Source organism: Leucoraja erinacea, chromosome 16, assembly GCF_028641065.1.
Source record: "Leucoraja erinacea ecotype New England chromosome 16, Leri_hhj_1, whole genome shotgun sequence".
NCBI classification, from domain to species: Eukaryota; Metazoa; Chordata; class Chondrichthyes; order Rajiformes; family Rajidae; genus Leucoraja; species Leucoraja erinaceus.
This window is the reverse complement of record NC_073392.1, coordinates 279,208-301,200: the sequence shown is the minus strand read 5'-3', so window position 1 is coordinate 301,200 and position 21,993 is coordinate 279,208. Positions and strand designations below refer to the sequence as shown.

The window sequence follows — 21,993 nt, the reverse complement described above, 5'->3', positions numbered from 1 at the left end:
ACTGAGTCACGTCCAGGTATCCGAAGGTTTTATAGTCCTACCCCCCCCCCCCCCCCCCCCCCAAAGGGGCGTTACCATTGCAGTGATTGACAGGCGAGAGGACCAATCAGTTGATCTCAAGGTTTTTTAAACACTCATAACATTTTGATCTTTCATCGAATGGGAAAAATCCTCGGGGCCGGATCAGTGGAGGAGAACTGGGTGGCGTTTTGTTCCAAAATCAATATACAGCGAAGACAGGAAGTGGTCAAGTGGGTGTAGGGTGGGTGGGTGGAGGGTGGGTGCAGGGTGGGTGGGGGGGTGGGGTGGGTGCTGGTGGGTGTGCAGGGTGGGTGCAGGGTGGGTGTAGGGTGGGTGGGTGCAGGGTGGGTGCAGGGTGGGTGCAGGGTGGGTGGGTGCAGGGTGGGTGGGTGCAGGGTGGGTGTAGGGTGGGTGTAGGGTGGGTGGGTGGGTGCAGGTGGGGTGCAGGGTGGGTGTAGGGTGGGTGGGTGCAGGGTGGGTGGGTGCAGGGTGGGTGCAGGGTGGGTGGGGTGCAGGGTGGGTGGGTGCAGGTGGGGTGTAGGGTGGGTGGGTGCAGGGTGGGTGGGTGCAGGGTGGGTGTAGGGTGGGTGTAGGGTGGGTGGGTGCAGGGTGGGTGGGTGGGTGGTGAGGGGTGGGTGTAGGGTGGGTAGGGTGGGTGTAGGGTGTGGTGGGTGCAGGGGGGGTGTAGGGTGGGTGCAGGGTGGGTGGGTGCAGGGTGGGTGTAGGGTGGGTGTAGGGTGGGTGTAGGGTGGGTGCAGGGTGGGGGGGTGGGGTGGGTGCAGGGTGGGTGTAGGGTGGGTGCAGGGTGGGTGGGTGGGCAGGGTGGGTGCAGGGTGGTGTAGGGTGGGTGCAGGGTGGGTGTAGGGTGGGTGGGTGGGTGGGTTGGTGGGTGTAGGGTGGGTGTAGGGTGGGTGGGTGCAGGGTGGGTGTAGGGTGGGTGTAGGTGTGGGTGGGTGTGGGCAGGGTGGGTGGTGGGTGCAGGGTGGGTGCAGGGTGGGTGGGTGCAGGGTGGGTGGGTGGTGGGTGGGTGCAGGGTGGGTGCAGGGTGGGGTGCAGGGTGGGTGCAGGGTGGGTGCAGGGTGGGTGCAGGGTGGGTGGGTGCAGGGTGGGTGCAGGGTGGGTGCAGGGTGGGTGGGTGCAGGGTGGGTGGGTGCAGGGTGGGTGCAGGTGGGTGGGGGTGCAGGGTGGGTGCAGGGTGGGTGGGTGCAGGGTGGGTGGGTGCAGGGTGGGTGCAGGGTGGGTGCAGGGTGGTGGGTGCAGGGTGGGTGCAGGGTGGGTGCAGGGGGTGGTGTAGGGTGGGTGTAGGGTGGGTGGGTGGGTGTAGGGTGGGTGGGTGGTGCAGGGTGGGGTGCAGGGTGGGTGGGTGCAGGGTGGGTGGGGGTGCAGGGTGGGTGCAGGGTGGGTGTAGGGTGGGTGCAGGGTGGGTGGGTGTGTAGGGTGGGTGGTGGGTGGGGCAGGGTGGGTGCAGGGTGGGTGGGTGCAGGGTGGGTGGGTGGGTGGGTGCAGGGTGGGTGGGTGGGTGGTGGTGGTGCAGGGTGGGTGCAGGGTGGGTGGGTGCAGGGTGGGTGCAGGGTGGGTGGGTGCAGGGTGGGTGGGTGTAGGGTGGGTGGGTGTAGGGTGGGTGGGTGCAGGGTGGGTGCAGGGTGGGTGGGTGTAGGGTGGGTGGGTGCAGGGTGGGTGCAGGGTGGGTGCAGGGTGGGTGGGGTGTAGGGTGGGTGGGTGCAGGGTGGGTGCAGGGTGGGTGCAGGGTGGGTGGGTGCAGGGTGGGTGCAGGGTGGGTGGTGTGGGTGGGGGGGTGGTGGGGTGTAGGGTGGGTGTAGGGTGGGTGGGTGTAGGGTGGGTGGGTGCAGGGTGGGTGCAGGGTGGGTGCAGGGTGGGTGGGTGCAGGGTGGGGGTGCAGGGTGGGTGGGTGCAGGGTGGGTGGGTGTAGGGTGGGTGGGTGTAGGGTGGGTGGGTGCAGGGTGGGTGCAGGGTGGGTGGGTGTAGGGTGGGTGGGTGCAGGGTGGGTGCAGGGTGGGTGCAGGGTGGGTGGGTGTAGGGTGGGTGTAGGGTGGGTGCAGGGTGGGTGCAGGGTGGGTGGTGCAGGGTGGGTGCAGGGTGGGTGGGTGCAGGGTGGGTGGGTGTAGGGTGGGTGGGTGCAGGGTGGGTGCAGGGTGGGTGGGTGCAGGGTGGGTGGGTGCAGGGTGGGTGCAGGGTGGGTGGGTGCTGGTGGGGTGGGTGCAGGGTGGGTGGGTGCTGGGTGGGTGGGTGTAGGGTGGGTGCAGGGTGGGTGTAGGGTGGGTGCAGGGTGGGTGTAGGGTGGGTGTAGGGTGGGTGCAGGGTGGGTGTAGGGTGGGTGGGTGCAGGGGGGTGGGTGTAGGGTGGGTGCAGGGTGGGTGTAGGGTGGGTGGGTGCAGGGTGGGTGCAGGGTGGGTGGGTGCAGGGTGGGTGCAGGGTGGGTGCAGGGTGGGTGTAGGGGGGTGGGTGTAGGGTGGGTGTAGGGTGGGTGGGTGGGGGGTGGGTGGGTGGGTGTAGGGTGGGTGCAGGGTGGGTGTAGGGTGGGTGTAGGGTGGGTGTAGGGTGGGTGCAGGGTGGGTGTGGGTGGGTGGGTGCAGGGTGGGTGCAGGGTGGGTGGGTGCAGGGTGGGTGCAGGGTGGGTGCAGGGTGGGTGGGTGCAGGGTGGGTGGGTGTGGGGTGGGTGCAGGGTGGGTGCAGGGTGGGGCCAATGAGGACACACACACACCCCCCAGTGAGCGGGTTGTCCAGGGTGAGCGGGGCTGGGTTTGTGTCAGTGACGCGGGAGGAAGTGGAGGCGTTGGTTGTGGAGCAGATTCGCTGCTGTCGACACGGACACGGACACGGACACGGACACGGACACGGACACACGGGCACGGACACGGGGCGCCGAGGGGGAGCCGCGGATCCGCGATGGAAACGACGGCGGCGCCGCGCGGGAACAACTCGGGGATCGGGATCCGCGAGGCTGCGAATAATCACAGAGGTGAGTGAGTGACACGGACACGGACACGGGTGGTGGTGGGGGGTAGCGGTGGTGTGGGGGGGGGGGAGGGTGAGGGGACCCGGACAGACCCCGCGGGCAGTGGGGGTGGGGGGGAGGGACAGACACACATTTGTGACCCGCGGGGTGGGGTGGGGGTGTAGGTCGGGTCGGGTCGGGTCGGGGTCGGGGTCGGGTCGGGACGGGGCGGGGTCGGGGCGGGTCGGGTCGGGTCGGGCCGGGGCGGGTCGGGTCGGGGTCGGGTCGAGGTGGTGGTGTCCGGCCGGGCAGCGTCTGTGTCTGTGGGGAACATGAGCTGACCTGTGGTCTGGATCCTTCAGCCCCGACACTAAACGCCACCTATCCAAGTTCCCCACAGCTGCCCCCGACCCGCTGAGTTACTCCAGCACTCTGTGTCTTTCTCCAGTGTAAACCTCCATCTACAGTTCCTTGTTTCCACATTTTGTTTTCGATCCGCAATAAGTTTAACTTTAGAACCGGTTATTTAAAACGTGTTGCGTGATCGATCCGCGCTGGTTTGGTGCTGATCTGCAGGGGCGGGAATCCTGTGGATACATAGAAACATAGACAATAGGTGCAGGAGGAGGCCACTCGGCCCATCGAGCCAGCACCGCCATTCAATATGATCATGGCTGACATTCCCCAATCAGTACCCCGTTCCTGCTTTTTCCCCATATCCCTTGATTCCGTTAGCCCTAAGAGCTAAATCTCTCTTTTGAAAACATCCAGTGAATTGGCCTCCACTGCCTTCTGTGGCAGAGAATTCCACAGATTCGCAACTCTGGGTGAAGATCCTTAAACTGTGACCCCTGGTTCTGGACTCCCCCAACATCGGGAATATGTTTCCTGCCTCTAGCCTATCCAATCCTGTAAGAATTTTATATGTTTCCATAAGATTCCCTCTCATCCATCTAAATTCCAGTGTATACAAGCCCAGTTGACCCATTCTTTCATCATATGTCAGTCCCACCATCCCGGGAATTAACCTGGTGAACCTACTCTGCACTCCCTCAACAGCAAGAATGTTCTTCCTCAAAACTGCACACAATACTCCAGGTGCGGTCTCACCAGGGCCCTGTACAACTGCAGTAGGACCTCCTTGCTCCTGAACTCAAATCCTCTCGCAATGAAGGCCAACATGCCATTAGCTTTCTTCACTGCCTGTTGTACCTGCATGGTTATTTTCAGTGACTGATGTACATCCAGGTCTTGTTGCACCTCCCCTTTTCCTAATCTGACACAGTTCAAATAATAATCTGCCTTCCTGTGCTTGTCGATCCCCATTAGAGAACGTGGTTGTCCTGTGATCATTCCTGTGGTTATAAATGAGAAAGGAAACACTAATCAACGGTGGTTTGTGAATCTTGGCGAATGGTAATCTAGGTTGTACAGATTAGTCGGGCCGAAAGGCCTGTTCTGTGCTGCATGACTCTATAGTTGGTGATGTTGTTACTGGCAGAGCAACTCTCTGGGCACTGGCAGTTGTTGCCTCAGCAGATGGGCAGTTTATCAAAGTACCGCAGCTTTTGAGATTGATATAAAATAGGGAACCTCATTATTTTTAAAGTCCCTATAGAATTACGTTACTAACATTAAGTTATTATCATTAAGTTAAGCATCGGAAGCCAATATTTGGTTTGGTTTGCACATGTCCGACTGCTTATAAACTGCAGGTGCACGCTCTGTTGGATCTCTGTGGGCCACTGGATCTGTGGGTCACTGGATCTGTGGGTCACTGGATCTGTGGGTCACTGGATCTGTGTGGGTCACTGGATCTGTGTGGGCCACTGGATCTGTGTGGGCCACTGGATCTGTGTGGGTCTCTGGGTCTGTGTGGGTCACTGGATCTGTGTGGGCCACTGGATCTGTGTGGGCCACTGGATCTGTGGGTCACTGGATCTGTGGGTGACTGGATCTGTGTGGGCCACTGGATCTGTGTGGGCCACTGGATCTGTGTGGGTCACTGGATCTGTGGGTCACTGGATGTGTGTGGGTCTCTGGGTGTGTGTGGGTCACTGGATCTGTGTGGGCCACTGGATCTGTGTGGGCCACTGGATCTGTGTGGGCCACTGGATCTGTGTGGGTCACTGGATCTGTGTGGGTCACTGGATCTGTGTGGGCCACTGGATCTGTGTGTCTCTGTAGCTGTGATCTGTGTGGGCCACTGGATGTGTGTGGGCCACTGGATCTGTGTGGGCCACTGGATCTGTGTGGGCCACTGGATCTGTGTGGGTCACTGGATCTGTGTGGGCCACTGGATGTGTGTGGGCCACTGGATGTGTGGGGCCACTGGATCTGTGTGGGCCACTGGATCTGTGTGGGCCACTGGATCTGTGGGTCACTGGATCTGTGGGCCACTGGATGTGTGTGGGCCACTGGATCTGTGTGGGCCACTGGATCTGTGTGGGTCACTGGATCTGTGGGCCACTGGATCTGTGTGTCACTGGCGATGCAGTGTCTCCAGCATTGGCTTCTATTGATGGTAGTTGAGTAAATTGATGTTTTTCAGCTTGCTAGTTTAAGTCTACAGTTACACGGTCAGTGACAATTCAAGCCCTTAACTGTGACCGCTCACTGCAAAGAGCTTACATTTTGTTGCCACTTTGGGAGTTACAAGTGCATCTTCGTCTCCGCTATCTCTTGCCTGTGGCCTTGATGCACATATTTCTGTGATAGACATTCCTCGCTTTTAACTGTTTAGTAACTATGTTTGCCGGCAGGTTTAAGGTTGAATAAAAAGCAGGGCAGAGGTCATGTAATTGTAGTTTGAGGCAAATATTACAGATTAAGTCAACTGGGCCATTGGAAGGAAGAACAGCTCTTAAATGAAGAGTGGATTAGATATTGTGTAGGAAGAAACTGCTGATGCTGGTTTACACTGAAGATAGACACAAAATGCTGGAGAAACTCAGCGGGTCAGGCAGCATCTGTGGAGAACATGGATAGAAACATAGAAACATAGAAATTAGGTGCAGGAGTAGGCCATTCGGCCCTTCGAGCCTGCACCGCCATTCAATATGATCATGGCTGATCATCCAACTCAGTATCCCGTACCTGCCTTCTCTCCATACCCCCTGATCCCCTTAGCCACAAGGGCCACATCTAACACCCTCTAAATATAGCCAATGAACTGGTCTCAACTACCCTCTGTGGCAGAGAGTTCCAGAGATTCACCACTCTCTGTGTGAAAAAAGTTCTTCTCATCTCGGTTTTAAAGGATTTCCCCCTTATCCTTAAGCTGTGACCCCTTGTCCTGGACTTCCCTAACATCGGGAACAATCTTCCTGCATCTAGCCTGTCCAACCCCTTAAGAATTTTGTAAGTTTCTATAAGATGTACGGCGGCAGGCGCGGGCACACCGCGACGCCCTGTGTCTCCCTTTCAAGGGAGATGCTAAAAATGCATTTCGTTGTCTCTGTACTGTACACTGACAATGACAATAAATTGAATCATTTCATTTTTTTTCATTTCAAGATCCCCTCTCAATCTCCTAAATTCTAGAGAGTATAAACCAAGTCTATCCAGTCTTTCTTCATAAGACAGTCCTGACATCCCAGGAATCAGTCTGGTGAACCGTCTCTGCACTCCCTCTATGGCAATAATGTCCTTCCTCAGATTTGGAGACCAAAACTGTACGCAATACTCCAGGTGTGGTCTCACCAAGACCCTGTACAACTGCAGTAGAACCTCCCTGCTCCTATACTCAAATCCTTTTGCAATGAAAGCTAACATACCATTCGCTTTCTTTACTGCCTGCTGCACCTGCATGCCTACCTTCAATGACTGGTGTACCATGACACCCAGGTCTCGCTGCATCTCCCCCTTTCCTAGTCGGCCACCATTTAGATAATAGTCTGCTTTCCCGTTTTTGCCACCAAAATGGATAACCTCACATTTATCCACATTATACTGCATCTGCCAAACATTTGCCCACTCACCCAGCCTATCCAAGTCACCTTGCAGTCTCCTAGCATCCTCCTCACGGCTAACACTGCCCCCCAGCTTAGTGTCATCCACAAACTTGGAGATATTGCCTTCAATTCCCTCATCCAGATCATTAATATATATTGTAAATAGCTGGGGTCCCAGCACTGAGCCTTGCGGTACCCCACTAGTCACTGCCTGCCATTGTGAAAAGGGCCCGTTTACTCCTACTCTTTGCTTCCTGTTTGCCAGCCAGTTCTCTATCCACATCAATACTGAACCCCCAATGCCGTGTGCTTTAAGTTTGTATACTAATCTCTTATGTGGGACCTTGTCGAAAGCCTTCTGGAAGTCCAGATACACCACATCCACTGGTTCTCCCCTATCCACGCTACTAGTTACATCCTCAAAAAATTCTATAAGATTCGTCAGACATGATTTACCTTTCGTAAATCCATGCTGACTTTGTCCAATGATTTCACCACTTTCCAAATGTGCTGCTATCCCATCTTTAATAACTGACTCTAGCAGTTTCCCCACTACCGATGTTAGACTAACTGGTCTGTAATTCCCCATTTTCTCTCTCCCTCCCTTCTTAAAAAGTGGGGTTACGTTTGCTACCCTCCAATCTTCAGGAACTACTCTAGAATCTAAAGAGTTTTGAAAGATTATTACTAATGCATCCACTATTTCTGGAGCTACTTCCTTAAGTACTCTGGGATGCAGCCTATCTGGCCCTGGGGATTTATCGGCCTTTAATCCATTCAATTTACCCAACACCACTTCCCGGCTAACCTGGATTTCACTCAATTCCTCCAACTCCTTTGACCCGCGGTCCCCTGCTATTTCCGGCAAATTATTTATGTCTTTCTTAGTGAAGACAGAACCAAAGTAGTTATTCAATTGGTCCGCCATATCCTTGTTCCCCATGATCAACTCACCTGTTTCTGACTGCAAGGGACCTACATTTGTTTTAACTAATCTCTTTCTTTTCACATATCTATAAAAACTTTTGCAGTCAGTTTTTATGTTCCCTGCCAGTTTTCTTTCATAATCTATTTTTCCTTTCCTAATTAAGCCCTTTGTCATCCTCTGCTGGTTTTTGAATTTCTCCCAGTCCTCCGGTATGCTGCTTTTTCTGGCCATTTTCTGGCGGATGTACTACCTTCCCTGATTTATTCTTTTGCCAAACTGGGATGAACAATTTTTGTAGTTCTTCCATGCAGTCTTTAAATGTCTTCCATTGCATATCCACCGTCAACCCTTTTAGAATTAATTGCCAGTCAATCTTGGCCAATTCACGTCTCATACCCTCAAAGTTACCTTTCTTTAAGTTCAGAACCATTGTTTCTGAATTAACAATGTCACTCTCCATCCTAATGAAGAACTCAACCATATTATGGTCACTCTTGCCCAAGGGGTCACGCACAACAAGATTGCTAACTAACCCTTCCTCATTACTCAATACCCAGTCTAAAATAGCCTGCTCTCTCGTTGGTTCCTCTACATGTTGATTTAGATAACTATCCCGCATACATTCCAAGAAATCCTCTTCCTCAGCACCCCTGCCAATTTGATTCACCCAATCTATATGCAGATTGAAGTCACCCATTATAACTGTTTTGCCTTTGTCGCACGCATTTCTAATTTCCTGTTTGATACCATCTCCAACTTCACTACTACTGATAGGTGACGTTTCGGGTTGAGACCCTTCTTCATATTTTACAGCCTAGTAGATTTACAAAGTTACTCCTGTTTACACAAGAAGTGTTGAAACATTCTCATCTTTATGGAGTTCAGAACACCACAAAGATGTGATTTCTGAGAAGTGCATCAGAAAGCTTCCTGAACACTGGTGGGAGATGTGGCAATCAGGGCGTGGTGGTATATATTTTGTGGTCTGCCATCTGTTATGATGTCTTGAATCTCCATGGACTTTTTCCTGGGTCTCTAAGTCAGTGTATTCAGCTGGGGATAGTTGTGTGTCAGTCACCAGCATTGGGTCAGGAATGGGTAGCATGAAGACCACACAGTCTCTAACATATAATCTAATTGTCTGAAGTCTTTAAGATATAATGCCCCAGGATGAAGCAGCACTTTATGAAGAGGCAGACAACATGGAGACAAGGCTTGTAATTCTGTTGGTCAGAGCTGAAGGAAGTAAGTTAATTCCTGGAATAAAGACAGAATGATGCAGGTTGCATTAACAAAACAAAATCAAAGCAACATGAGAATTACAGCTGAAACATCTTTAACATTTGGGCGAAGAATATTTAATTTGGTTGGTTGAGTAATAATTGATTAGTATCTTGTGTTAAGATCAGGGCCGGCCTTAAGCCAATTGGACCAATTGCTCCCAATTAGGCCGGCCCTGGTTAAGATGGCCTCATTAGGGATGCAGCAACATTAATTAGACAGGCAATACTGGATATCATCTTGCTCTCTGTTCACTCTGTGACTGCCTTCATGTTCCACACAATGGAATATGTTCCTGCTCTATATGTGATGTGTTGGATGAACGGCCATTGATGAACCATTGGACATAAAACAGATGCTGGTGACTTTTACTTCAATATAAGTTCACTGTAATCTCTGATTCCTTTATATTTGCTCATAATTCCCATACACGATTGAACACTTGAAACAGATTAATGTGCAGGGAAGAGATGAGCAGCTCTGTGACTCCAGGCCTCTGTGTGTAGGAAAGCTGGAGTAACCCTGAAGAAGGGTCTCGACCTGAAACGTCACCCATTCCTTTTCTCCAGAGATGCTGCCGGTCCCGCTGAGTTACTCCAGATCTTTGTGTCTATCTTTGGTTTAAACCAGCATCTGCAGTTCCTTCGTACACAGGCTCTGTGTGCAGGTGGAGGCAGGGCTGGGTGTTGTAGGGTTACAATTGTAAAATTATTGTTCAACATCTGTCCTGAGATTGTGGACTAGGAGTGAAACACCGGAAAACAAAATGCTTTGCTGTCGGATAGAGCGTGTAAAGTGATCTGTGATTGGGAGATAATAATGTACCACAGTACCACAGCCCCCCTCCCCCACTCCCCTCCCCCCCCCTACTCCCCCCCCCCTCCCCCCCCCCCCCTCCTCCTCCCCCCCTCCCCCGCACTCTAGGTGGTATCAGTGGGGGCTTTGTTGTTATGGTGGCTGGGAGGGTGAGGTGGAGCACAGAGAGGAGGTGGTATATTTGGGACTTTGTGTGGTGAGTGGTGACAGATATGAAGCAGAGTGAACATTTTCTGCCACCGTTGAAAAAGGAATTAAAAAACCTGCAGAAATGTACTTCCTCTTTAGTGTGAGTTGGTCACAGATCACTTCCTCATTTGACAAAAGCAGGTGATTGATGTCAGCAAGATCCTATCAATAACAAACTAACAGCCCCTTGTTTAAGTTCTCTTGAGAGATGAATGCTGAGAGAATGTTGAAATTCCAGCTTCAACACAATACAATACAATACCGTTTATTGTAATTTGAACCTCAAATGAAGTTCAAATGAAATTAGGTTTCTGCAGTCATACAACAAGAAAAGAACCAAGACACACGCCAACACAATTTACACAAACATCCATCACAGTGAATCTCCTCCTCACTGTGATGGAAGGCAAAGTCTTGTCTCTCCCCTGCTCTCCATTCTTTTCCCGATGTCAAAACCCCCGGCGGGCGATGGTAAGTCCCGCGGCCGTTAAAGCCGCGCCAGGCGATACAAGGCCCCGCTCCGGGTCAATTTCAACGCCACAACTCGGGCGGGAGAAGTTGCCTTTGCGGGAGCTCTGGGAAAAAAAAAAAATCACACATTACATTAATATAATATTACATTTTAATATTTATAAAGACTATATTAATTATTCCCCAATGATTAGATCACATGAAAGGAAATAAACTTATAAAAACAGTAAACAATAACTGTAGAAAATCTGAAACTGAAGCCAAAGTTGGTAGGTGCTGGCTAGAAGGGCCGAATGGCTTCCTCCTGTACCTGCTCCTGCTCCTATTGTCCACATCAATGCAGGCTGCGTCTGTCTATACAGTGTAACGATGAATGTCCTGCCCCTTTGTCAGTGTAACAGAATAAAATGAAAGGAAACTGAGGTTCCTCACAGACTAACAGAGAAAATCACCAGGATAAATCTGGAACTAAAGCCCTAAACACTCAACATGAGATGGTGACGGGAACAAAGCTCACATGATCATTTTGTTAGATTTAGATTTAAAAAGATGCTGAAAGTCAGTAAGAATGTGTTGTAAACAGCTGTCAGTGTTGGCTCAGTGGGGTAGGATATTGAAGAACATCTGGCCAGAGACAAGACAGAAACATCTGGCCAACAGAACACTCCCCTTGCCCGTGGGGAAAGAAATCTTGGAACAACTCGGGATTTCCCAGAATGTTTCTGTTGGTAGTTTACAAACATCGTTGGTAGTTTACAAACATGTTTGGCTAATTTGGGAGAAGGGCTTTTACTTTGCTGAGGCCAGTTTATGGTGGGTGTACGGAACGAGCTGCCAGAGGAGGTAGTTGAGGCTAGGACTATCCCAACGTTTAAGAAACAGTTAGACAGGTATATGGATAAAACAGGTTTGGTGGGATATGGACCAAGCGCAGGCAGGTGGGACGAGTGTAGATGGGACATGTTGGTCAGTGTGGGCAGGTTGGGCTGAAGGGCCTGTTTCCACGCTGTATCACTCTATGAGCTCTTGTTATTGGGGTGCACTACTGATTGGTCAGGGCTGTTGCCTTCACTGTTACATCTGTGTCAATGTCCATACAATTAGAATAAATGACCACTGACCCCTCTTGAAAGATGCTCCACTAATTGGATGGACTTTTTTGAAGAGGTAACTAAGAAGCTTGATGAAGGCAGGACATTCTTTAGGTCGACTTTAGTAAAACATTTGCCAAGGTTGATGGGCTGGTCCAGAATGAATGAACGATACTTTATGGTACATGAGATTGTTGGCGAACTAGATAACTGGACCCAAAACTGGCTTGGTAATGGAGGTTGCATTTTGATTGGAAGTCTGTGGCTAGAGTATACCTGAACGATCAGTGCTGGGATGATGTACGTCAAATATGAATGAATGAATGAATGAATGAATGAATGAATGAATGCATGAATGAATGAATGAATATGAATGAATGAATGAATGAATATTAATGAATGAATGAATGGATGAATGGATGCATGAATGAATGAATGAATGAATGCATGAATGAATGATGAATGAATGAATGAATGAATGAATGCTTTATTGTCACATGACAAATCACAGTGAAATTATTTTCTTGCGTACCCACGTTATGCAAATCGTGGCCACATAAAGGACATCTCATAATTATAAAGTATCCGGCACCAGGTCCACCTTTGTCCCCCCCCACCCTCATGACGGTCCCCCCATGCTGGGTCCCATTGTTCTCCCCCCCCCCCCATAACATGGAGGTGACTGTGGGGGGGATATTTAGTACGTTTTGATGACACACATATTTTGGAGAGCGGGGAAGGATGTCCTTGGGTTTGTCCTGTAATCTGATATTTGCTAAACACACGATCCTCGCTTCCTAGATCAGCACAGACATTGTTGCTGAAAAATAAAATGCCAACTTGCCTGAACCATGTTTGTGCGCTGGCCCTAACGAGCCTGATTTATGAGCTTCCATCTCCACACAACTTATCAGGTTTACTCTCAATTAGCTTGTGTTTCTTTCTGAAATGTTTATTCATTAAAGCCCATCAGCATCACCTCCATAAAAGTGTTATTGATTCTTGAACTGCTCCCCAAATACTGACCACAACCATCTAATGTTAATTAGACCTTGCTCCAGAATATGGAACAACAGTTATTATTTGTTTTATCCTTTTAATATAGTCTACACTGTAAAATTTGCTACCTTTAAAAAAAAAATCAAATGATTAAATTTTAAATCCAATAAATTGTCTGTTTTATTTCAGCTGCTTTGAGATATGGAGACGTTGGTTTCAGAGCGGCAGTTATTGCCTCCATTATTAGCACAGCCGTTATTTTATTGATGAGCATGGTTTTTTTAACCAGTTGTCTTGTCAAATGTGTGCGGAAAAAAGAACGACGGAAGCATCAGAGGTAAGGAAGGCGGTGGGAAGGATGCTCTTTGTGTCACCAGTTTCCCTTCGACTAAGCTGTGGACAAGTAGCCATGTGCAAGATAGATACACCTCATCTGTGAACCTGTCCACAGGTCCACAACTCCTCAACTCTCAACCTGTCCACAACTCCTCAACTCTCAACGTGTCCACAACAGCCGAGCTGGGTTCTGTTTGTGTATCAGATTAACGACAGGGTTCATAGGAACAAAGAACTGCAGTTGCTGGTTAATACGGAAAAGGCACAGAGTGCTGGAGTAACTCAGTAGGTCAGGCAGCATCTGTGGAGAACATGGATAGGTGACGTTTCATAGAGTGCTGGAGTAACTCAGGGACCCTTCTTCATATCCTTCTCCTGAATCCAAAGAAGGGTCTAGGTTAGAAACAACACCACCTATCCATGTTCTCCACAGATGCTGCCTGACCCGCTGAGTTACTCCAGCACTCTGTGTCCTTTAACTAATGTACAGTTACAGCAGGACTATGCTCCATCTAACCTTCACTGACCTGGTTCTCCGCACAGCACTGCATCATCTACTTCAGTTTATTCATAGGTCCTTGGTTTGGATGGAGATTCACCAACAAACACATTGAGTTGTGATTACAAACACTTTGTCAGAGCGAATGCCCCTGAATGTCTCAGAACTCCAGCAGTCAGTATCTTGCTCCAAATCACAGCATTTGTGCAGTCCTGAGTTTGTCAAACTTCAGGTGGTTTCTTGCAACAAAATGCAGAGGGAGTGAATGTAGCATCAAGCCGGAATGTGTCTTCACAGTTTGCAGTGTGTGGTTGTTTATCAGAGTCGACCGTGACTTCCTGAGTTCTTTATGACAGGAAATCGGGTTTTTGTGGAGGAGAAAAACATTTTGAAGTTTGGAGCAAAGTATATTAATCTATAAAAATGACAAAGAGACCAGTGGCTCCACCCAGTGCAATGTACCGTGAACCTTGTCTATCTACCATGAACCATATGGAAACTTTACCTTTTACGTTAATTAGGAGAAAAATATTTGTTTTATGAAAAAACTTGTTTGACTAAATGAGAAGAGACAGACCAATAATTCCCTCATCTCTGTCCCGTCATTTAAAGAATGATAGCTACTGTGGACTACTGTGGACAGTCTGTGTTAGCTTGACACCAGCTTTAAGGAACAGCTAACTTCTGCCGGTCTCTGCCTTTAGTGTAACGAGAGGCTTTGTCTCCATCGCTCTCAAGGTGGAGAATTTCAAACAATCCGTACACAATTGCCCTTAGTTCCAGATACACGATGGATCTGACATTCCACCAGCATTCGCCCCATCAATGCTCCTCACAAAACAGCTTCATTCTTCTAAACTCCAATGTGAGTCAACCCCGCCCCACCTTCCTTCGGCTTCCCACCCACCCTTCATCAAATCATTTCACTGCACCTCGGTCCACATGACAATAAACTAAACTAAAGATCCCAGGAGTCTCTTCCTGAGCACTGCCTCCAAAGCCGGTATATCCTTAGATACGGAGAGCGCCTGACTGCTTCTCCAGATTCCATTCCACCAGTGCCCTGTGTGTGGCATTAAAGCATTCTCATCTTTTGCTCCTTTCCCGATCACTAAACACCCCAGGATTCTTTGGTGCCACAACCCTTTACAGTCACACTCTGATTAAATAAACCATTTGTTCTTCTATTCATCTTTCCAAGGTGGATGGCCACATTTTCACACCTTCTGCTTCATCTGCCAATTCCTTGCCTCTAATTTTAAACCAAAAACACAGATGCCTTTGTGAGCTCTTTGACAGCTTGCTAATTTACCCACCTCGATCATCATTAAATAACACAGTGTCCCTTCATCACACTGTAGTTATTAACACAGATTATAATTGAAGACACAGACCAGATCCTGTGGATTGCCACCACATTTATCTCCAATGTCAAAACCACATCACCATCCCCCAACTTATGTGTCACCTTATCAAATGCCTTCTGGAAATCCCAAGTTCCCGTTGATAAAACCATTCCCTCTGCTTTCTTGTCTTATGGCCAAATAGACATCAAGCAGCATTTTATAAATCCTATCTATTTTTTCCAGAGACTTACAAACATGGTGTCAGATTGAATGTAATGTACTGGATGAATCGAGAGGCTTTTGCCAAGGATACAAAGGCAGAAACAATAACAACAACAAACTCCGGGATAACTTATTAATTGAAGAAATAGAGAGTGGACTGGACAACAACAGATTCTTCAGGTAAAATACTTTGAACTTATGGTTGTCAAATAAGGCTTGTTTGTTTGTTTGTTTGTACATTAAGGATTATTCCTTTCCTTTAAAATACAAAACAAAGCAATTGGTCAATTGGGCACTGCCGGCGTGAGACACACATTGACCCTGTGACCTTTGACTGGCCACATCTCCACAGGCTGCTCTGGCCAACACTCCTGGAGACAGAGTGTCACGGGTCAGTATCTCTTGTGGGAGAAGGCCACACACAGTCTTCAATGCCGGTACCTCGGGGCAACACTGTTCCCCAGTTATGAGAAGTGGAGGGTGGTCTTTGCCTGAATTATTTTAGTGTAAAACGGCCCTGGCCCCATCTGTCACCGACCAGGCCTTGGTCCAGTGACCAGGACATAGAGACATAGAAATTAGGAGTAGGCCATTCGGCCCTTCGAGCCTGCACTGCCATTCAATATGAACATGGCTGATCATCCAACTCAGTATCCTGTACCTGCCTTCTCTCCATACCCCCTGATCCCTTTAGCCACAAGGGCCACATCTAACTCCCTCTTAAATATAGCCAATGAGCTGGCCTCAACTACCTTGAAGGGGGTTCACACTTGACCAACAATGTTTGAACAGCTTCAGGAGCGAACCCGAGTCTCTAGCGCTGTAACACTGTGCCGTCCCAGGCTGCAGGTGTCAATGAACACTAACACTAACCCTAACCCCTAACCCTAGCCCCTAGGGTCCCTAACCCCTAACCCCTAACCCTAGCCCTAGCCCCTAACCCTAATGATCTCTCCCTCAAACAGCCCTGGCAAAATGACATGAAATGGGACTGAAAAATCTGGCCCAAACTTAAATATACTCTGGAGAATGATGACCCACCGTAAATGATATAAATGTTGATGAATTGAATGTGCGAGCGTGGAATGTTTGTGGCCTGGTGGAGGTTTTGTGCTGGACGCTGCATCACCAATCTGCTTCAGTCTTTGATCTGAACTTCTGCTGAGATCCTTCAGGCAGTGAGGATGTTTGTGGCAATTAGTTTCAGTGTTAGTGGACTAAACATGACAAGATATCCGGCGGTGTGGGGGTGGGGGTGAGAATGGTGGTCAGGGTTCAGGGGTGAGGGTGTAGAGGTCAGGGTTGGGGTAAGGGATGGGGGTCAGGGGTGGGGGTCAGGGTGCAGGAGTGGCGGTGGGGGTCATGGCGGGGTTTTGGTGGGGGGTGCAGGGGTGGGGGTCAGGGCGGGGTTTTGGGGTCAGGGTGGGGTCAGGGTGCAGGGGTGGCGGTGGGGGTCATGGCGGGGTTAGGGTTGGTGTGGGGGTGCAGGGGTTCAGGGCGGGGTGTAGGGGTTGGGGTCAGGGTGGGGTCAGGGTGTAGGGGTGGGGGTCAGGGCGGGGTCAGGGTTGGCGGGGGATGTAGGGGTGGGGGGTCAGGGTGGGGTCAGGGTGTAGGGGTGGGGGTCAGGGCGGGGTCAGGGTTGGCGTGGGGATGTAGGGGTGTGGGGGTCAGGGTGGGGTCAGGGTATAGGGGTGGGGGTCAGGGCGGGGTCAGGTGTGGCGTGGGGATGTAGGGGTGGGGGTCAGGGTGGGGTCAGGGTGCAGGGGTGGGGTCAGGGGGGGGGTGTAGGGGTTGGGGGTCAGGGCGGGGTCAGGGCGGGGTGTAGGGTGGGGGGTCAGGGTGCAGGGGTGGGGGTCAGGGGCGGGGTGTAGGGGTTGGGGGTCAGGGCGGGGTCAGGGCGGGGGTGTAGGGGTTGGGGGTCAGGGTGCAGGGGTGGGGGTCAGGGCGGGGTGTAGGGGTGGGGGTCAGGGGGGGGTCAGGGCGGGGTGTAGGGGTTGGGGGTCAGGGTGCAGGGGTGGGGGTCAGGGGGGGTGTAGGGGTTGGGGGTCAGGGTGCAGGGGTGGGGGTCAGGGCGGGGTCAGGGTTCAGGGCGGGGTCAGGGTTGGCGTGGGGATGTAGGGGTGGGGGTCAGGGTGCAGGGGTGGGGGTCATGGCGGGGTCAGGTTGGCGTGGGGATGTAGGGGTGGGGGTCAGGGTGGGGTCAGGGCGGGGTCAGGGTTGGCGTGTCAGGGGGGTGGGTCAGGGTGGGTCAGGGCGGGGTCAGGGTTGGCGTGGGGATGTAGGGGTGTGGGGTCAGGGTGGGGTCAGGGTATAGGGGTGGGGGTCAGGGCGGGGTGTAGGGGTTGGGGTCAGGGTGGGGTCAGGGTGCAGGGGTGGGGGTCAGGGCGGGGTCAGGGCGAGGTGTAGGGGTGGGGGTCAGGGTGGGGTCAGGGTTGGCGTGGGGGTGCGGGGTCAGGGTTGGCGTGGGGATGTAGGGTGGGGGTGATGTAATTAAGTGATGAATGTTTGGTCTGTTATTTGCAGGAGTCCAGGGAAGTTGACATTGGAGGCCCCACTGCACTGTGGTGTGAAGACATCACACCTGACGTTTCACCCTTGGAACGTGGACTTTTCCACAACTACTGACTCTGGGATTTTATTGAGTTCTGTGACTGAGGAGCACATTGTTGAAATCGCAGTCGGAGACACGTCTGGGCTTTCTACAGTGAGACACCTCACCTGACCCAGGGTCCGTGTGATGTTGCAACTGATGCAGAGACACCCCACCTCCACCTCCGCCCCGTCACACAACTGCAGATTGGACTTTCATCAACGTTTTACTGACACAGCATTTATATTAAAAGTGTTTGCTCTTGACAACCACCATTTCAGAAATCTAATCAATGAAAATGAATGAAATATAGTTGTGGCATTAATGATAGTATTGCTAGGGTGGATATAAGATGCAGTTTGGTCTACAGTAGCCAACTAAACAGTTTGAGCCAGTGTTAAAAGTTGCCTGTAGTTATTACCCATTGGTCATTGTGCTTCCACCATAACACGCTAATATTTAAACACATTATTACAGCAACAATTTCAAATCAGTGCGGAGTTTTAAGGTGATGTATCTGTGAGATTTATTCAGTCTGCAACTGTGTGGCCAGGATAAATACTGGCGTGACAGCGGGCAGTTACATTCTACTGATGCATGTGACAGTCAAATGCTGCACATCCCACTGGACTAACTACATAATCAACGCCACACACCTCCAGCATCTGTGAGGGTCTCACAATGACTTTCCATCCTGACCTTAGCTTTATAAAGATCCACAGACTCTGGCCTGGATTGTTCAACTGCTGTTGTCTGATTAAACATGATTATATCAATCTTCAGCAGCTGCTTGTTCTTTCAGACACTGGCAGGTTGTACCTCCATCCTTGCCCACCTGAGTTCTCATCTCTCCCCTGCACCTTCCTGGTGACCACCCCACAGGGCTCAACAGTGGTTCCCCCTCCAACCCCTCAATCCTGGATCAGCTGTGGTTTAATATCAATGAGACCATTCTCCTCCTAAATCTCCCTCCCTTCTCCCCACTGCCCTTTACCTCAGCTTTGCTGCATCACCTATATCACCTGCAACACCTATATCACCTGCATCACCTATATCACCTGCAACACCTGTACGTCAGTCACAGCTAGCTCACTTCTCAGTTGTTTCCTTCTGCTTCCACTGATGACGCTTTCATCAAAACCAATCAATGTCCACTGCGGGCAATGGCTCAATGCTTTACTGCCCAGCCTCCTACCTGATCAAATCCTGGATAAAGCAACTCCTGGCTGTGGAAAGGATCATTTTGTGCAGGATGCATCTCTCCTTCCGAAAGGTAAAGGTATGCAGATAATGGTACGTGATATGGTCAGGTAAAGATTTTCTGATTATTCCATCAGGAGCACTGGATGATCAATGTTTATCCCTGCAATATGATATAATTTCAAGCTTATGAATATGGTTCTGATTTGTCCTGTCATATTTCTTTTGGTGCCTTTGCTATTTTACTGAAGATTTTTCCTTCCTTCGTGTCAGTATTTACCCAGATTGGACACATTTCCTTCACTGATGTTCACACTGAAGTATAAGTGGAGATGAGTAGGTGCAGGCACATTGTTACTGCCACAATACAGCCTTATTTCCAACTGATGGGGTACAGGATCACTTCTGAATCTCCCAACAAGATTGTGGTGTTGTAACATTTTAAACTGCAGCTATATTGTCAATCTGTTTTGCAAATGATGAATAACTAATCTTCCGAGTGTTGAAATAAACTATTCAGGACTGGATGTGAATGAGTGAAGCTGTAACATTGCCCAGTCCACACAAAGGATTCATTACGTGGGAAGGTGTGTCTGGGACATTCGGCCACACAGGTACGTCAGTGGCATTTCAAATACTTTTGGATAAACATATGTATTGGAGGGATATGGGTTAGATGCAGGTAGATGTGATGGTCTTGGCATTATGTACAGCACAGACGTTGTGGGCCGAAGGGCCTGTTCTTGTGCTGCACTCTTCCCTGTTATATATTGTAAGAGACAGCAGAGTTTAATAGGAGAAAACTTTTTCTCATTATTGTCAGTATTACCACAATTCAGTTGGTCAACACGATTTAAACCAAGACGTTTGGCTACACATTGCACCAACTTCCTGAATGTCAATTACAAAATACACAAAGTGCAAAGGATGAAATCGCACAAGGCTTTGTATTCATATTTATTTTACAGATGTCAAAGATTTGAATGTTGTAAATGTTCTGAGAATGTTCACATTTGCCACAACCTTGCAATGAGACGGGCACATGTGTATGGTTCACACCGTGACACACTCACACAGGGACACACTCACACCGTGACACACTCACACACGGGACCCACACACACCCACACAGGGACACACTCACACCGTGACACACACACACACAGGGACACACACACACACACACATTATAGTGTAGTCTAGTACAGTGGACAACACACACACACACACACAGGGACACACACACACACACACACAGGGACACACACACACACACACACACACACACAGGGACACTCACACACACACAGGTACACAGGGACACACACACACACACACACACAGGGACACACACACACACACAGGGACACACACACACACACAGGGACACAAACACACACACACACACACACACAGGGACACACACACACACACACACACACAGGGACATACACACACACACACACAGGGACACACACACAGATATAGACACACACACACACACAGACACACACCCCCACAGACATAGACACACACACACACACATACACACATAGACACAGACACACATACAAACACACACACACACACACACACACACACACACACACACAGGGACACACACACACACACACACACACACCCACACACACACACACACACACACACACACACACACACACACACACACACACACACACACACACACACACACACACACACACACACACACACACACACACACACACACACACACACACACACACACACACACACACACACACACACACACACACACAAACACACACACACACACACACACACATAGGGACACACACACACACACACAGGGACACACACACACACACACACACACACACACACACACACACACACACACACACACACACACACACACACACACACACACACACACACACACACACACACATATCACCAGTCTTATGTGAAGGGGAAAGAAATGTAATTAGACAGGAAATGACAAAGCATCATTCTGACTGGTTCCAAACTAATAAACCACAACTGGCCACTTCCTCAAAAGTGACTTCATTCTCTCGCTACATTGTAACTGGTCACCGCAGCGTCCGCACTCAGTCCATGTCCTGACCATTCACTGCTCCCTAGACTGACCATCTAACCGGGACCTGTGGCTGCATGTTCCACCACCCAGTGGGAATTCATCAATCCCACGCTAGTTTGTGGCCAATAACGTGTCATTAATGTATCTATTCCTTTTCTGTGTGATGTCGGTAATGGACTGCCTGATGTGACTGAACCAAAGGGACACCAGTCTACACAAGGTCACACTGACAGTTCTGGGCAACCTCCTGCTGATCTACTTGTTCTCCTCCCCCCCCCCCACCCCCTCCTCTTTCCCTGCCCCCCCCCCCCCCCCCCCTAACCTACCTCCTCGATCTGCTTCCCCCCCCCCAAAAACACCTCGATCTTCAATGTCACCTCATCCTTCCTCTGCCACCATTGTAGGTTCAGCCAGTCACAGAGTGATACAGTGTGGAAACAGGCCCTTCATCCCAACCTATCCCTCTCAACCTGTCCTAACCATGTACCTGTCTAAATGTTTTATAAACATTGGACAGTCCCAGCCTCAACTACCTCCTTTGGCAGCTGGTTCCGTGCACCCACCACCCTGGCCTTCAAACACATGCAGGAGAAGAATCAATGTAACCGTTTCATTACTTTCAGCTTTGAAACAATATTTTAGAAACCCTCCTTAGCCTGATTCCAGGAAAAACACTGGACACGATGACCTCTTCCTGTTATGTTGTTCGCCTCATGGTGATGGGGGGAGGGGAGGGATGAGGGAGTGGGGAATGGGGGGGGGGGGGGGGGGGGGGGGGGGGGGGGAATATAAGATAAGTGTCTTTTCCAAATCATTCTCTGTTCATTCCATCCACAGATGCTGCCTGACCCGCTGAGTTACTCCAGCACTGTGTGAAACGTCACCTATCCATGTTCTCCACAGATGCTGCCTGAGCTCATTTCCATTTTGCTGATTGTGGAGAAATGTAGATACAAGGAACTGCAGGTGCTGGTTTTACAAAACAAGACATGAA

The 21,993-nt window shown here is 50.3% G+C and overlaps 1 protein-coding gene across 1 annotated transcript; it reads left to right on the top strand.

Moving 5' to 3' along the window:
* Positions 1-2,796: 2,796 nt before the first annotated feature.
* Positions 2,797-19,996, top strand: LOC129704432 (uncharacterized). The gene is made up of 4 exons (XM_055647491.1): positions 2,797-3,001; positions 12,895-13,042; positions 15,130-15,288; positions 17,632-19,996. Exons 1-4 carry the CDS (start codon positions 2,929-2,931, stop codon positions 17,828-17,830), a joined length of 579 nt encoding a protein of 192 aa, XP_055503466.1. The 5' UTR covers positions 2,797-2,928; the 3' UTR covers positions 17,831-19,996.
* The last annotated feature ends 1,997 nt before the right edge of the window (positions 19,997-21,993 follow it).

Excerpts from the sequence above, each read along its gene's own strand:
- LOC129704432 (XM_055647491.1), top strand. The coding sequence starts at position 2,929 with ATGGAAACGACGGCGGCGCCGCGCGGGAACAACTCGGGGATCGGGATC. Across the intron at positions 3,002-12,894 it reads GGCTGCGAATAATCACAGAG|CTGCTTTGAGATATGGAGAC; the intron begins GTGAGTGAGTGA and ends GTTTTATTTCAG. Across the intron at positions 15,289-17,631 it reads GACAACAACAGATTCTTCAG|GAGTCCAGGGAAGTTGACAT; the intron begins GTAAAATACTTT and ends TGTTATTTGCAG.